General features: G+C 40.5%; 1 protein-coding gene across 7 annotated transcripts in view; it reads right to left on the reverse strand.

The window, feature by feature from the left end:
* ZNF385B (zinc finger protein 385B) overlaps window positions 1-16,144 on the reverse strand; it is a 176,968-nt gene that overhangs the window by 129,143 nt on the left and 31,681 nt on the right. For 4 of the 7 annotated variants that reach the window (XM_026853316.1, XM_026853315.1, XM_026853317.1 and 1 more), the window contains one exon: window positions 15,094-15,396. In XM_026853316.1, the coding sequence (XP_026709117.1) occupies window positions 15,094-15,396 (303 nt within the window). Of the gene's footprint in view, window positions 1-3,875; window positions 4,159-15,093; window positions 15,397-16,144 lie in introns of those variants that run through there. The other 3 variants (XM_026853323.1, XM_026853321.1, XM_026853320.1) reach the window with 3 other exon arrangements.

Genomic DNA, 16,144 nt, shown 5'->3' on the forward strand with positions numbered 1-16,144 from the left:
AATCAGGTTATTACACCCCTTGGCTTTTTCCGAATGTACTAGAATAACTCTTTGGAGATATATCTATATATATATATATATATATAGATATATATATAGATATATATATATATATATATCCATACAGGAACAAAAAGCATACGTGAAAGAGGGAAGTTTTCAGTTCATTTTCCCCTTCAAAGACATGTTATGAGTACTGCTCAGAATCCAACAGAACAGAAAGTGTATGAAAGAAACCACACAATTTCTTGGCTGAACATTCCGGGTGAAACCTCCAGAACATCTTTGGCTCTTCAGCCTACAGACCGTGAAAAACATATATAAACTACAGCTTCAGCAGTAAGGCTTCCACAGGCCTGCCACAGTGAACTACAGTTCTCAGTTTACTCAGCTCCTCTGACAAGAATCATCAGTGACCTTCACTAAAAAAGGCAAATTCAAGATTTCCACAAAAAGCTTGGCTAGAGTTGAGTCCCAAAGTCAAGTGATGAACATGGAATTGCTCACAACCCCATACCACTTCCCCAATCATTTTTTCCTTTCAGCTTACAGTACCCTCTTCTGCAGAATCTCCTTGTAAGTAATCTCACAGTAGTGAGGCTGCTATCCCCCAACTGCTCTCAAACTGTGAAAGAACACCAAACATTAACAATGATGTCTTCTAAAGGAGAAGAAATTAAAATTATAGTGCCATGTGATAATTGGCAATCTGATACACAAAAGGCTCTTGAATCAGTAGAGCTCCCTACCAGGAAGTGAAGTAGCTTTGTCCAGTTGTAATGAGCACACAAGATCTTGCTTCTCACTTTACCTACCAATGTGAAATGGCAGGAGGGGAAATACGCCGCAATAAAGACACTTGGAAGAGGATGCAAGATCTCTGAAGCTGAAAGCACCTTACAGATAACAACCTCTTGGAACAAAGAACTAGCCAGCTTGAAATGTGACAAGCTTCTATTCATAGAAATAAAAAGCACAGATAAAAAGAATCCCAAAAATAATAAAAGGACAAGAAAAGGCATTCTAGCTCGAGCACTTAAAGAAATAAAACAAGTTTTATATGTCATGGTAGTGACATGTCACATTGTTTTCCAAATGTTCGTAACAGTATTTTCTGTCTGGTAGCCTTTAAACACACACTGAAGAATAGCAAGCAAATCTATTCAAGGGTCCTAAAATGACAGCAATCTTTCCTTGTTTTTAAAGCTGTATAAAAACCAGGCTGTCAGTCTGCATCTATCTTGTGACTACAGGGTGATCCAAACAACACAGCTTTGAGAAAGTTTTGTTGAAGTTATACTCTGCTGGGCCTTCCATGCATCCTTGACAAAGTGCAGTAGTCTCCATAGCTTCACTTCTCTTCCTCCTCTATGATGATGTAATAATAAGCCTAAGTTTACTTCTTAAGTAAGCTTCTGGAAGCTACGCCTTCCAGCTTCTTTCCCAGGAAGGCAAATCATTAGCAGATCAGGATCTCTCCCCATTACTTAAGAGAAGAAACATTACTAGTTCTAGAGCCCACCACGTCTTCCACACAAAATGCAATGTCAAATTCTGCTCAGTTCTGTCTGCAAGGGGCAAAGAAGCAATTATTGGATCATTAAAAAAATGCTTACTGCAGGATCAAATCTGAATTATGGAGACGTATGTTAAAAGCAATACAATTTTAAAGCACCTCATATACAAGAGAGATAAACTGGACAAAGTAACCCAAGTAAAGCCTATAAATGCACAATGTTAACCATCTTAATCTTTCACTAATGATAGCTGCTAGTGAGGGAACAGTCAGCAATGTGGCAGTTAGAATGCCCTCTTCCAAGAATGAAGCACGGGTTAAAATGTTGTCTCATCAATTTATGAATTACATGTATTAAAGGAGGTTTTACAATGGTATTTACTGACAACTTATTTTGGCTCCTATAGATTTCCAAAGAAAGAGCAAAGTTTGTAACGTGCTCTGAAGTTGCTTTCTAAAAAGCATCTCCCTTGAATGTTTAGGGTGCTTCATATACAATTTTCAAGCGTATTTTGTCCTTGATCGTTATAAATAAGCACACAGAACAAATCAGCATTGAGGGATAGTAATTTTCCATGTCATGAAAAAAAGCTTATTGCAAAGTGATTATAAAACTCTGTATGAAGTGTAAGAAAGTGACAATGAATTTAATAATTTTGTGTCATGAATACCAAATGCATGCTATCTGAAAGACTACAACAAAATAACTCCAAAATGCTGTCACAAAATGTGAGTAGTTTAGGTCACTGGGGAGAACCTTCCTTTATTAAGGTCTCCCTATGATCCCCACCACAAATAGGGATTTTTTGTTTGGTGGTTTGTTTGGGTTTTGTTGTGGGTTGTTTGGTTTTTGGGGGTTTTGGTTGTTGATTTTTTTTTGGGGTGGTGGGGGGGTGGTTGTTTTGTGTTTTGTTTGTTTGTTTGTTATCTCCAAAGAACACCTTAGCAGAAGCTATCAGCTTTGACAGAACACCAAAATTCTGGCACTGAACCATAAATTGACCATTACCATAAAAAGAACTGCTAAATGAGAAACCATGTGCTCAGTATAAAACTAATTTCATGCTTTCAAAAGCACACAGTGGCTTCTAGCAAGATAGTGGCCCTGGGACTCGCAAAGACAGATTGGCTAATACAAATGGTGTGTGCTCCTGATGCAGTCTGCTTAGCCAAGCTTTACATGTACTGGCAGTAAATGGAAATTCTCGAATCTTCTGTCAAACAAATATACACTTATCTATAACTTTAGAGCTGAAAGCTATAAAACAGCTGCCTCATAAATATATTTAGCAGGAAAACGCGTATGAGCTGTCCTAGTTCCTCATAAAAAAAAAAAACAACCAAAAAACAAACACCACACAGCAGTCGTTACATAGTAAGCATAGACATTTCTATAGCAGGCAAAAAAAACCATTTTAATAATTATTTTACAGCATCTTTCCTCCTTTTATTAAAAAAAAATTACTATCAAACACAAATATAATCATAGCACGTCTCACCACAAACTAAATATACTAGCAGAAGAGCAATGCTTAATAAGTAACTCCGTTGAACTGATTTTTGTGTTCTGCTATAGGTGGAATTCTCAATAAACTTTTTTTTTTTTTTTAACACATAAGTATAAAGTCTATTTAGTTTATGGTAATGCTTCTTTTGAGCTTAAAGATTTACTGCTAGAACTTGACAGGCTACCTTTAGCATGCTATCTGTTCCCTTAAATAAAACTTACTGCACTAAATCTCAAATTTAACTGGTTAGGGAGAAGCAACAGTAATTTTATACCCTTCTTAAGGCAAGTTGTCAGTGCAAACAAATTACTGGAAGCTATCCTGGGCATGACAGGTCGTAACTTTTAATATTAACAATGACAGACATATGCAAGATGTCAAATCCAGTATACAATTTACTTCATTCTTTACCTTCTATCTACAGAATCCGAAAGCTCTTGTGTTTTACATATCATTATAACTACAATTTGAGATTTAACAAGCCAGAAAGCAAGCTCTGGTAAGAGGTATTTAGTCACACTGCTAATTAGCTTCTTTCTATAACAATAATACAGCAACACTGACATGTTCAAAAAACATTTAAAATGCATAGGAAGTCACCTACTGGAAAGATGCCCTCTGCAAACAGCAAGCAAGGAAAGGGAGCTTGCCACAAATTTACTTTTAATACTGAAATAATAAGAGAAGAAAAATATACATTATATGCCTTGTCATTTTCCTTACCCTTTCCACTGGAATAACTAAAATACAAATGAATGCACACAGAAATAATGCCAAACATGTAAGCATCCACTCTTAATATCATATCAGAAAGCAATTCAGTGAAGTTTAATAATAAAAATCATGCTCACCTCTACTGGGAAGTCCACTCCACATTACGACAACACTATTTAAGCAGCTTAAACAGCAACCAAGTTACATAAACAAAACTTCCAGTATGTGACCAATATGATCTACGGTGCTACAGACTTGGCTCCAGCCCTGATCATCTGTGTGACAGTACACTGTTATGCCAGTGCAGCCTCAAACCTTCCCAGATGCCGGCTTATTGCATTGCTCATTGAAAATCCTTCACACGCTGGCAACATTTTAGGGAAGGACAAGCACACTCTGAGTCATTTGTAAAGAAAGCAAAGCAATTTCAGTTCTGTATCTTCATGCGTACCGAAACACAGAGCACTGTCAAAGTAGAAGTCTGAGGTGAATTTATGCTGAGAAACAGGCAACCCAAGCCTTCATTATCAATGCATGGAATCAGCTACACTGATCAAATTCAAACAAACCATTAAAACAGAAAGGAATATGATTATGAAAGGCTCTACAGATTCAGCTCCGAACCACACAAAACGAAGAATCATCTATCTAGACTGTGTAAATGTTAAAAATAGCTCTGTCTTTCCTACAATGAACACGAGACAGGGGAGAATCAGTAGCCTCTATTCTGATAAGGTTTGTTATTGGAAAAAAATCCAGCAATAAAAATTAATGATTCCTTACAGCTTTTCTAAATAAGATTAATTTACAATTATGCAAATGAACAAATAAGTACTTTTTAACCACATAATAGCCAAAGTGTATTATACATAAACAAATAGGGCATCTATTAAAGAGAAGCATAAATATTTGGATGAAAAATTTTAGAATACTGACCCAGAAAAGATCTGTAAAGTCCAGCAAATTAAGTATTTGTAAAAAAAAAATAAAAATCAACAACTAAAAGCATGACATTACATGACCAGTGTCTTCGCCTTTCAAAAGCAACAGTAATTTTAAATTACTTACTATGAAAAATCTCCATTGCTTATTAAATTCATGCTCTTCCTACTCCCCCACAGACTTGCCACTGTGTAAAGCTTTTTGTCTTTTCAGGTACTTCATATGTTTTCTTTCCCAAAAAGGTAAGAGGGCATGTGTTGCTGTGCATACCCACAGAGATACACAGCAGAATAAGAATCAGATGTAATCACAACTAGGTTACATTTGCAAAGAAATAGAAAGACATGGGAGTTTTTATTATAATACCTGTGCAGCTATACAAATATACCACTGTGTTATGAGATGACTATCAGAGAAATTTTGGCAGGATCTGATCCCAGATGAGGATACTTATCGTACAGAGAGAGTATCTGATTTACTTTTGCAAGATAAAAAAAAAAAACAAAAACACACCACAGATCTGACTTTATTATTTTTTCAGCTATTTCAATATAGAAATCACTGATGGAAATATGCACTGAATAAAAATGATGACTCTGCATCTATAGATCCCTTTTCATCTCTACACCTGTAAACTGTGGATCACATCTTTCAAAAAGACAGTGAAGAAATCCTTGCAGCAATATGAACTCAACTGATTTCAGTAGCTCTCCGGGGCATTGCCAGGACTGTTTAAATAACAAGGGAGACCCCTCAACCTGAGCAGAAGTTTTGCCATCACCACTCCTGCAGCCATTCTCAGCTTGAAATCATGTCTGATGAGCAGCTGTATTTTTGGTCCTATACTCCAGAACATCTGAATATCTGATATCTTAAATGCAGGTTCATAACTGCCCCTGAAGATGGGTTAAACTCTTTAAGAAGAGATTTTGAAGCGAATTTTGATATAAGAATACATTTATGCAAACTAGTGGCAAAGAGTGCCAACTGCGGTAGCCAATTTTATTTTTAAATGCTTCCCCACTCCACCGAAAGCATCACCCCCCATAAACCACTTTTTTCCATACTAGCCACAAACTGTTTGCTTACCAATGTCATTCATGGGCTCCCCACCTACAAGATAATAAAGTAGAGGCTACAAATGAATAATTGGCCTGATAACCATTACCAACTTCAGAAAAGGTTGGGTTTTCTTTTTTCCACTAGGGAATTTTTGGAAGTTTTGCTCTAATGCAACTTGACAATTACTTAAAAACAACCAATCTCCTCAAAGACTACCACTAAGTACACATATCATCTACTTATTATTTTTATTAGTTTTACCAGTACTTTCACAGTGCAGCTACTCAAATGCAGAAGAAAGTATTATATAGTTTATAGTTATTAGCAAATGAGAAAGCATCTTTAATATCAGCTCTTGTCGCTTGATATTAACTCTCATCATCATCATTTTGTAAGGAGTATCAAGTGCACCTAAACAATATAATAAATCCCCATAATTTCAGAGCAGCCAGTCACGACTGCTGTGAAAGAAAACCAGCAATCACTTATCATAAATACGTTTCATATCGTAGGAAAAATGTTAACTTACGTAACAATACATATTTCTTAAGTTGTGGAAGATACTCAAGTGAGGAAAGAATGTGGAACCATCTACCAAATGCAGTCTTGTTCAAGACCACTGAATAAGAAAAGAAGTCAACATACCCTGTAGTGAGAAGTGAAATAGTAAGTTTGTCAACAGCTCACTAATCCACGTTTCATTACAGGAATGTAACTCTTTTTTTTTATTATTATTATATTGGAGAATGGTAATAGTTTTGCTTTTTAGCAAAAGAGTCTAATCTCTTCCAAATAGAGCAGCAAAAAAGGGTAGGAAAACAGGGAGCAACCTCGCTTTCACGTGGGGGGCAGATACCCTGAGGCATCACTTCACTTTGTGTCCCCACAGCAGCTTTGTTCAAACTGCCTTCCAAAAGCCTGGGCTGTACGCAGCAGATGTGGAAGGCATAACAAGTGCTGACCTTCTACAAGTGCAAAAAGGGTTTTGGCATAACACAAGAAAGAGTAAGCTCAGAGTGCTTTCCACTACCCTCCTCCTCTATAGTCTTACACATCAATTCTGTAGATAATGCATGCATGCATTTAGCAGGACTCAGCTCACAAACTTTTTCGAGATACTTATGGTTGCTGCTTAGCATTCCTCTGGGTACTTGGTAGAATAATTCATAAAGATCTTCTGTAATAAAAGTCAGATTATCCTTGTTCTTTTTTTAGAAAAATGAAAGACAAACACTGATAAGGAATTTGAGGACCTAGATCAAGAGGCTTAAAGCAAGCAAAAATTTTTCTCCATGAAGTTGGCACAAAGCAGTCTTAGATGGCAACTAAGCTACCTGCCAGAAAGCTAGCCTTGGCCCAGTTAAGGATTCAAACCTACATAAAGAGACCTCCATTTAGGATCAGAGTCTTCTGACAGCTAAAAAACAAGGAAAAACTCCCCTGAAAGCTGAGTATTGCACTACAGTTTCATTCTGTTTTAACAGACCATTGCCTAATCCTGCACTGAACTAGTCACCTGGCAAGGTAATTTCTTTACAGTTTAATTTAAAAAAAAAAAAAAAAAAAAAAAAAAAAGGTGGACATGCGGTTTTAAGGCTAGCTGGAATATTTTCAGAATAATTTCTCAACATTTATCAATAGTCAGTTTTACTTTTTAAGATAAACTCAATGCTTAGAAAATTAATTATTCATTTAAATTAGATGTTTAAGAAAGTCCTTTTCATTTGACATAGCTGAAGACAGTATTCACTCTTCCTAACTCTAGACGTTTGGCAAACAAATATGCAAGCTAGCTTTGAAGGATAATTCTGAGCACTTGCATTGTAAGCCTCCCTGCCTCCATTAAATTGAAAGGATTTCTAGACTTCCAACTTAATTTGGCATCGCACAAGAAGGCAAAGCAGTTCTAAACTCTGTTGCCAAAAGTGAAGAAAATCTGCCTTCTCTACACTCTCTTGTTCTCCTCCCACGTCCAGTATTGCTGTTTTACCTTCTCCCCTGCACTAGAGTTACCAGGCCCTTTTTGTGACCTGATTTAAGTCATGAACACAACAGAAGTCTAGTTCTTTGCGCATTTATTTTGCTAGTTTAACAACCCCCTGCCTGTCATTGCTGTGAGCCAGATCACACAACTATGTGTTGATAAACTCTCGAGAAATCATGCCATGATCAGTCCTCAGTATCACAGGAGGTCACATTAACTCGTAGGACTGTTCCCTAGAGCCGCACCATAGGAACCCACAGCATTTCCAGAGCTGTCCTGCAAGGTCAGAGATTTCAAGAGCAAAACGGCAGAGCTGGTACCAGCATATACACTGCCAGAGGACTGATGCCCCAATCTCACTTCCAGCCAAACAGACAGAAGGATCTTCAAATAAGCAGTAGTGAGTGGCATCTGGACCCTAAAGCGTATTTGTTGTTTAAAACCGCCTAGGACCCAGGAAAAAGTGATTCTGCTGTTCCCACTTCTAGAACTTGGGGACTTTCTGTAACAAAAAAGAAACCACCCTACCCATTTCCAGGGATCTCTAAAATCTGGACTTCAGTAGGTATTTCGAATACATTCACTCTTAAAACTACACCAACCATTTCCATGCTAGCATGGGGGCAAATGAAAGAGAATCAGGAGATTCACAAGATGCCACCCCACAAAACAAGTACTGAGAATTTGTGGAGCAAAATCGGTGTCACCTTCAAATGAGAACGGGGAGAAATATAACGTAGTCATCCACGGAACTGGCCACAGCATATATTAACAAACAATTCGCTCTTATCCCCGCTTCATAAAAACGGCTGTGGAAAACAACGGTAGCAGAACAAGGCAACAAAGGGCCCGGCGGTGCCTCGTCCGCGGGCTGGCCCGGCCTGCAGCACCACCTGGTGGAGGCCTTGCGGACCCGCAGCCAGGCCGCCCCTCCCGCCCGCGGAACGCGGCCCCCGCCCGCCTTCAGCTCCTCAAGGCGGCACTGCTCAGCCCTCTGTTAGCAGACAGGAGGCAAGCAATCTTAAATTAGCCACGTTCGTAGCACGCTCTCAAAACTGGTTCCTCCCCCTTTGAAGAGGAGATACTTTAACCTTGTATTCGAGTTGGCGGGTGGGATTTCACAGACATTAATCACAGAATCATCTAGGTTGGAAAAGACCTTGAAGATCATCCAGTCCAACCACTGACCTAACACTGACAGTTCCCAACTACACCAGAACCCTTAGCACTGTCAACCCAACTCCTGAACCCCTCCAGGGATGGGGACTCCACCACCTCCCTGGGCAGCCCATTCCAACGCCCAATAACCCCTTCTGCAAAGAAATGATTCCTAACATCCAGTCTAAACCTTCCCTGCTGCAACTTGAGGCCATTCCCTCTTGTCCTATCTCTCGTTACTTGGTTAAAGAGACTCATCCCCAGCTCTCTGCACCCTCCTTTCAGGGAGCTGTAGAGGGCGATGAGGTCTCCCCTCAGCCTCCTCTTCTCCAGACTGAACCCCCCCAGTTCCCTCAGCCGCTCCCCAGCAGACCTGTGCTCCAGACCCTGCACCAGCTCCGTTGCCCTTCTCTGGACACGCTCGAGTCATTCAATGGCCTTTTTGTAGTGAGGGGCCCAAAACTGAACCCAGGAATCGAGGGGCGGCCTCACCAGTGCCGAGTACAGGGGTCAGATCCCTTCCCTGTCCCTGCTGGCCACGCTATTGCTGACACAAGCCAAGATGCCATTGGCCTTCTTGGCCCCCTGGGCACACTGCTGGCGCCTGTTCAGCTGCTGTCAATCACCTCCCCAGGTCCCTCTCTGACTGGCAGCTCTCCAGCCACTCCTCCCCAAGCCTGTAGCGCTGCTGGGGGTTGTTGTGGCCCAAGGGCAGCCCCCGGCATTTGCCCTCAGTGAAACTCCCCCAGTTGGGCTCAGCCCATGGCTCCAGCCTGTCCAGGTCTCTCTGCAGAGCCTCCCTGCCCTCAAGCAGATCAACACTCCCACCCAACTGGGTGTCATCTGCAAACTGACTGAGGGTGCACTCGATCCTCTCGTCTAGATCATCAATAAAGATGTTAAACAGGAGTGGCCCCAACACCCAGCCCTGGGGGATACCACTCGTGACCGGCCACCAACTGGATTTAACTCCCTTCACAACTCTCTGGCCCGGCCATCAGCCAGTTTTTTACCCAGCAAAGCCTGTGCCCATCCAAGTCTCAAGCAGCCAGTTTCACCAGGAGAACGCTGTGGAAAATGGTGTCAAAGGCCTTTCTAAAGCCAAGGTAAAGTACATCCACAGCCTTTCCCTCATCCAATAAGCAGGTTGTCGTAGAAGGAGATCAGGTTTGTCAGGCAGGACCTGCCTTTCATAAACCCCCGCTGACTGGGCCTGATCCCCTGGTTGCCCATTATATGGCTTTCAATGGCACCTGAGATGACCTGCCCCATGACCTTCCCTGGCACTGAGGTCACACTGACAGGTCTATAGTTTCCCAGATCTTCCTTTCTGCCTCTCCTGCAGATGGGTGTCACATTTGCCCCCCCTCCAGTCCAGTGGGACCTCCCCAGTTACCCCTGACTCCAGGTAAATCATGGACAGCGGCTTGGCGAGCACATCTGCCGACTCCCTCAGCACCCTTGGGTGTAACCCATCCGGTCCCACAGACCTGTGTGCATCCCAGTGGCGCAGCAGGTCTCTGACCACCTTCTCTTCAACTGTGCTGCCCTCAGTCTGCTTCCCCTCCCCATCTCCCAGCTCCTGAGGCTGGGTGTCCAGGGAACAGCCAGTTCCACTGCTAAACACTGAGGCAAAGTAGGCGTTGAGCACCTCAGCCTTTTCCTCATCCTTAGTTACCATGTTTCCCTCTGCATCCAGTAAAGGAGGGAGATTTTCCTTAATCCTCCTTTTGCTGTTAATGAATTTATAGAAACATGTTTTGTTATTCTTGAACAGCTGTAGCCAGGTTGAGCTCTAGTTGTGCTTTGGCTCTCCTGATGTTCTCCCTGCATAACTTCATCTTTATAGTCTTCATGAGAGACCTGCTTCCTCTTCCAAAGGGAACAGATTCTCCTTTAGTTCTTGAGATCCAGCCCAAGGTCCCTGTTTAGCCAGGCCGGTCTCCTTCCCCTCCTGCTTGTTTCCCGGCACACGGGCACAGCCTGCTCCTGTGCCTTCCAGACTTCTCTCCTGAAGTATGTCCGGCCTTCCTGGACTCCCATATCCTTCAGGGCAGCCTCCCAAGGGATTTTGTTCGTCTTTTGAACAGGTCAGAGTTTGCCCTCTGGAAGTCTAAGGTGGCAGTTTTACTAACCCCTCTCTTTGTTTCCCCAAGGATCAAAAGCTCAGTCATCTCATGGTCACTGCACCCTGGACGGCCGCTGGCCTTTACCTCCCCCCAAGCTCTTCCCTGTTCACAAGCAGCAGGTCCAGGAGGCACCTTCCCTGCCGGCTCACCCACCAGCTGGGTGAGGAAGTTATCCTCCACACGTTCCAGGAACCTCCTGGACTGTTACCTCTCTGCTCTGCTGTGATCCCAGCAGATACCCATGAGGTTAAAGTCCCCCACAAGAACGACAGCAAGTGACTGCGAGGTTTTTCCCAACTGTTTATAGAAAGCTTCATCCACCTCACTGCTTTGGTTGGGGGGTCTGTAGCAGACTCCCACAGCAAGATCTGCTTTATTGCCCCTTAACCTAACCCACACACTCTCAACCCTGTATCAGTCACTGTACTTGATTTCTGAGCTCTCATAGCATTCTCTAACACACAGGGGCACTCCACCACCTCTCCTTCCCTGTCTGTCCCTCCTGAAGAGCTTGCAGCAGCCATCGACTGCAGCACTCCAGCTGTGTGAGGCATCCCACCACGTTTCTGCAGTAGCGCCTATGTCATAGTTCTCCTGCTGCATCATGGCCTCAAGCTCCCCCTGTTCGTTGCTCACACTGTGTGCACTGGTAGAGATGCACTTGAGACGTGCTTCAGGTACTCCAGCTGCTGCGACCAGACCGACCCACAGCTATCGCTGCTGCAGGCTCCAGCAAGACACATGCTGCTGAAAAGCTTTGAACAGGCCCACTCCCAAAAACCTCTTCCCCAAGATAGCAAATAACTACCCTTTCTCTTACTGCTTATAGGAAATAACTGAAATAACTTCCAGTTCAAGCTGCAGAACCAAATACTGACCTTTTTATTTTCCCGAAACTTCATTTCTTTCCTTCTGGCGGAAGCCTGGCAGTACCTCAGATGTGCCTGGCACAAGGGTAGGGATGGCCCTTGGGAATGCTGTTGTTGACAGACTTTAGCCTGAGCTGCAGTAAGATGGGATGGGTACGAATGGTCATGAACAGTCACTAACATAAACAGTTCAAAGCCTCTAACAGAGTGCAATATAATCTTCCAGTGGAACGCTGTTTTCTTCACACACCTTATTTTTAACACCAGTCTAAAGAAAAAGAGGTGTTCAGTCAAAGTACTCTAATTTAGTCAATTAATTTCTTGATTTGGTCAATATAAAGAAAAACAGCTGTAAACTTTATTTCATATTCCATTTTACTCACTGTGAAGTAACTGAAATTGCATGTACAGGTACAATAGCAAAATAGCTTTTAGATTTCAGTAATGGGGTGGAGGAGGCAAAATAAACAAGAGTCTATAGAAACAGAGCAGGCTTTTTAGAAAAATATGTTCCTAAGTACCTTTTGAAATTCTATGACAAAGGTACCCTTACTATAAAGGTGTAACTTTAAAATTATCTCTAAAAAGATATTTAGACTTTAAATATACAAAATCTCCTCATTTATGCATTGTAGAGTATTATTGCCAAGACCTGGAATTCTATAGTTACGAAATCTTAGTAAACTTTTCAACAGTGGCACATGGACCATTACATATTACTGAAAGTTACGAGCAACAAATTGAGGTTATAGTTGTAAAACACAGTGAAAATCAACAATTAAAGGAATGCTTTGTAACAACAACCTCCTGAGGCCAGCTCACAGAGAGGACCCTCAGAAGAGGATTAATATGAAAATATGTCTCGTACTCCTTTGCATTCATCCCCATTTGGAAGAAAGTGCAAGAGACAAGGAGACTGGATGCAGTGATAGTACACAGATCAGTTCTGTCACACAGGATCAAGATAGTCCTGGCAGATCTGTAATCCTGGTTTCTGTACTGTCAACGAATATTTACAGTTGTGTATATTTTACACAACTTCCAATAGGAAGATTATTAATTTCACATTCATTTTATGAAGACAGAGGAAAACTCCAATCACAGATTAGCAGGAACCTTTGCAGAAAGTTTCCCAAGGTGTGTTGAACTGTTCATTACCTGGTTTGTTAGAAGGGTATGTAGCTATAACAATGAAGTATGAGAGGGGCTATTTGCTTCCTTCATACATGGAATAAAGTCTGTTCATTGGTGAGGCGAGATGAATATAATTGTTCTCTTAACCATCTGCACAATTAATTCCATTTACAATGTTAGCCAAAGAAATGGGAAAGGAAAACTCCTATTACAAGGGTTAATACTACTTCAGAGGACATGGATTTAAACTGAGCCTGGATAATGTCAATTTATAAGAAAATTAATTTCTACGTATTTTTGGAAAGTGTTCTTTGAGAACTACATTTCAGTAAATCTTGTTCTTGTACTGGCTCTTAAGCCTACGCAAGGCATTTCTTTCTGTTAAATGCTGTAAACCCAACATCCTTCAGCTATGAAAACAGTAAGCCTATTTCAACATATACTGATTAGACAAGCATAACTAGTAAGTAACTAGGATATAGTCCAATACAGAGATCAGTGAACAAAAAAAAAACAACAAAAAAAACACCACAGAAAATACACACTTAAAACATTTAAAATGTTTTCTGTCAGTACAAAGAGGAATTTAAATCAAATTAGAATCTCATAGATATTAAGTTGATATAAGAATACATTCAATTAAGTAATTTAGGTGTTCAATCAGAATTTAATCTTTTGGACCACAGGCCTTACCCAAAGGATACTCTTACACTACCTGGTTCTAAACCAAACAAAACAATACCACAGATTTCAAAAAAAAGTCAAATTCAGTTAACAAGAATTAAAATCAGAAAAAAAATATTAAAAGATAAGCTCTTTAATGCAGTTTGACTGCTTCTATACAAAACAAAAACCCCAAAGCAAATCCCCTCATGTGGCTAATAAAAAAAATCTCTAATAAAATTAAAACTTTTCTCATGAAGATTTGAGAGTTATTTCATCAATACCAAGTGTTAGTAATAAGCAGCAACTTTTGCTTCCTCTAGACAGTAATTCCTTAAACCTGCAGCATTTTATTGATCTCAGAAGTAGAAAGGATGACTTGCTATCCTTGCTTGAGGTGTAGAGAATACTTTTAAGATCTACTTTGGTCCTTTTAGATTGTCCAGAATGTCCAAACCTCCTGAATTATGCTTAACAAAATAAATAGAAGGGAAGAAAGAAAGAAAGAAAATAAGTATTTTTTTCAACTACCAGTAAGAAAAGTGTCCTTAAAGGGCTCAAACAAATTTCCTTCAATGCTTTGGAACATTACAGAAAAAGGATAATCCCTGCAGCAAAATCCTTCAACTATGAACATCAAAGCAAGAGACCATATGGCATACCAGGACCCCTTAAAAAAGGGAAGGAGAGTCTCAACATCCTTACCCTTACAACCATACAAGATTGAATCATTTGTTCCATGTGTTCACTTTCTTGTATGCATAGAGAAGTAAGGAAATAATACATTCTCCTCAGAACAGCTATGAATTGAGTCTAACACTGAAATAAAAAAGACCAAAACAATACAACAAAAAAAAGCACATTATGTGCTCTGCACCTTTGCACTATGCATGTTAAATGCATTTTGCACAAGCATTTGGGACCTTTGTTTTGCCCAGTAAGTAAAAAGTATTATTTCAAATTACTTCTCACTTGAATGAAAGTAATTCAAAGGCAGACCACTGAAAACAGAAACAATGAAAGGGCCAGGCCTGTAAATTCCAGCTCTCCTCCCGCTCTTCCCACCACTACTACAGTTTCTTCTGTACACATAGCATCCTTCCAGAACCTTCTCTTGGTAACAAAGATGATGGCAAAATGCATGACTATTTGAAGCCACAACAGCTATTTTTAAACTAGACCATATCTCAACTATACAAGGCCCAACACAGCCCTTCACCATGCATGATGGAGTATTGCCTCAACAGAAGTTGGCTTCACAGGAGAAGAAATACACCAGTAGTTCTGAACATGGCAAAACATTAGTAACTATTCGTCTTAATCTATATTAAGTTTAATGGTTATGTTGGGTGGGGATGGTAGAGCTTCCTCAGATTTCTTGCCCAAAATCTAACATCTCCTACTAATCATGTACCTGTGCTCGTACTTGCAAACAAAGTGCCGGGAGCTGTACTTGTAGGGAGTTTTCCATTATTTAGCTGCTTCACTCTTTTCAGGTGAGACTTCCCATTGTAATGAACTTGAGCTTGTGCTGCAGAATTCAGCTGTATATTGCACACTTCGCAGAAGGAAAACAGTATCTTCTTTTTTTCTTTGCTTAATTGATAGTCCTGTCTGTCATTTCTCAGTCCTTTCTCTTCAAAGCCCCGTAGAAAAGCTGGTTGATTCATAATCCCATCTTCAAAGACGTGGTCAGGACTTAACGGACGCTTCATACCTACAAATCAAACAAACACAATTGTTACTAGAAGCCAAATAATAATTCATACTACTAAATCAGCATTTTCTTTTTTTTAAATGCTGTACAACATGCTCCAAAGACCAGTTCCAACAAATAGGGTTCCAAATGGCAGAAGCATCGCTTAATAGAGAAATACATGCATTTGTGCCACACCACAGAGCTCAGAAATAATAAGTTGGTGATATATCACAGCCTGCGCACAACACCACCTCACAACTCATTATTTTGTTCTGGAAGCTTTCTATTTTAAGGCAGGTTTATTATTGCATTTCTAACAGAGGTTAAGATTATTTTCAAACACAATTCCTTTGCTTCACTAAACACTGGTTCAAGAGCTTTTCACTTTCCAATGCCCACAGCAGTACCCACTGCCTCAAATACAATTATTCAACAAAAAGGATGCTGATAAGAGATGTTACTGAAACACTGGAAGAAAGCTGACTGTTCAAGTGAGACTAATGAATACTTTCCACTTTTATATACACCCAAATCTTCAGCCTTCATACAAGCATTAAGATATTGTCTACAGCAGTCAATGCCTTCACAACTAAAACTATTCTAGAGAAATGCCAGCTAGAAGTTAGTTTTGTAGCATCTACACAAAGACACAGTAAATGACAGTCCCTGATCAACAATCCAAGAGCCTGAAATATGCACATGTCCCTAGAAAATAAAACTTCATAATGATAAATGAACCAAAGAACAGTTTTATATCTGGGGGGGG

The sequence above is a fragment of the Athene cunicularia genome (genome assembly GCF_003259725.1).
Source record: "Athene cunicularia isolate RWA chromosome 7 unlocalized genomic scaffold, athCun1 chr7_part2, whole genome shotgun sequence".
NCBI lineage: Eukaryota > Metazoa > Chordata > Aves > Strigiformes > Strigidae > Athene > Athene cunicularia.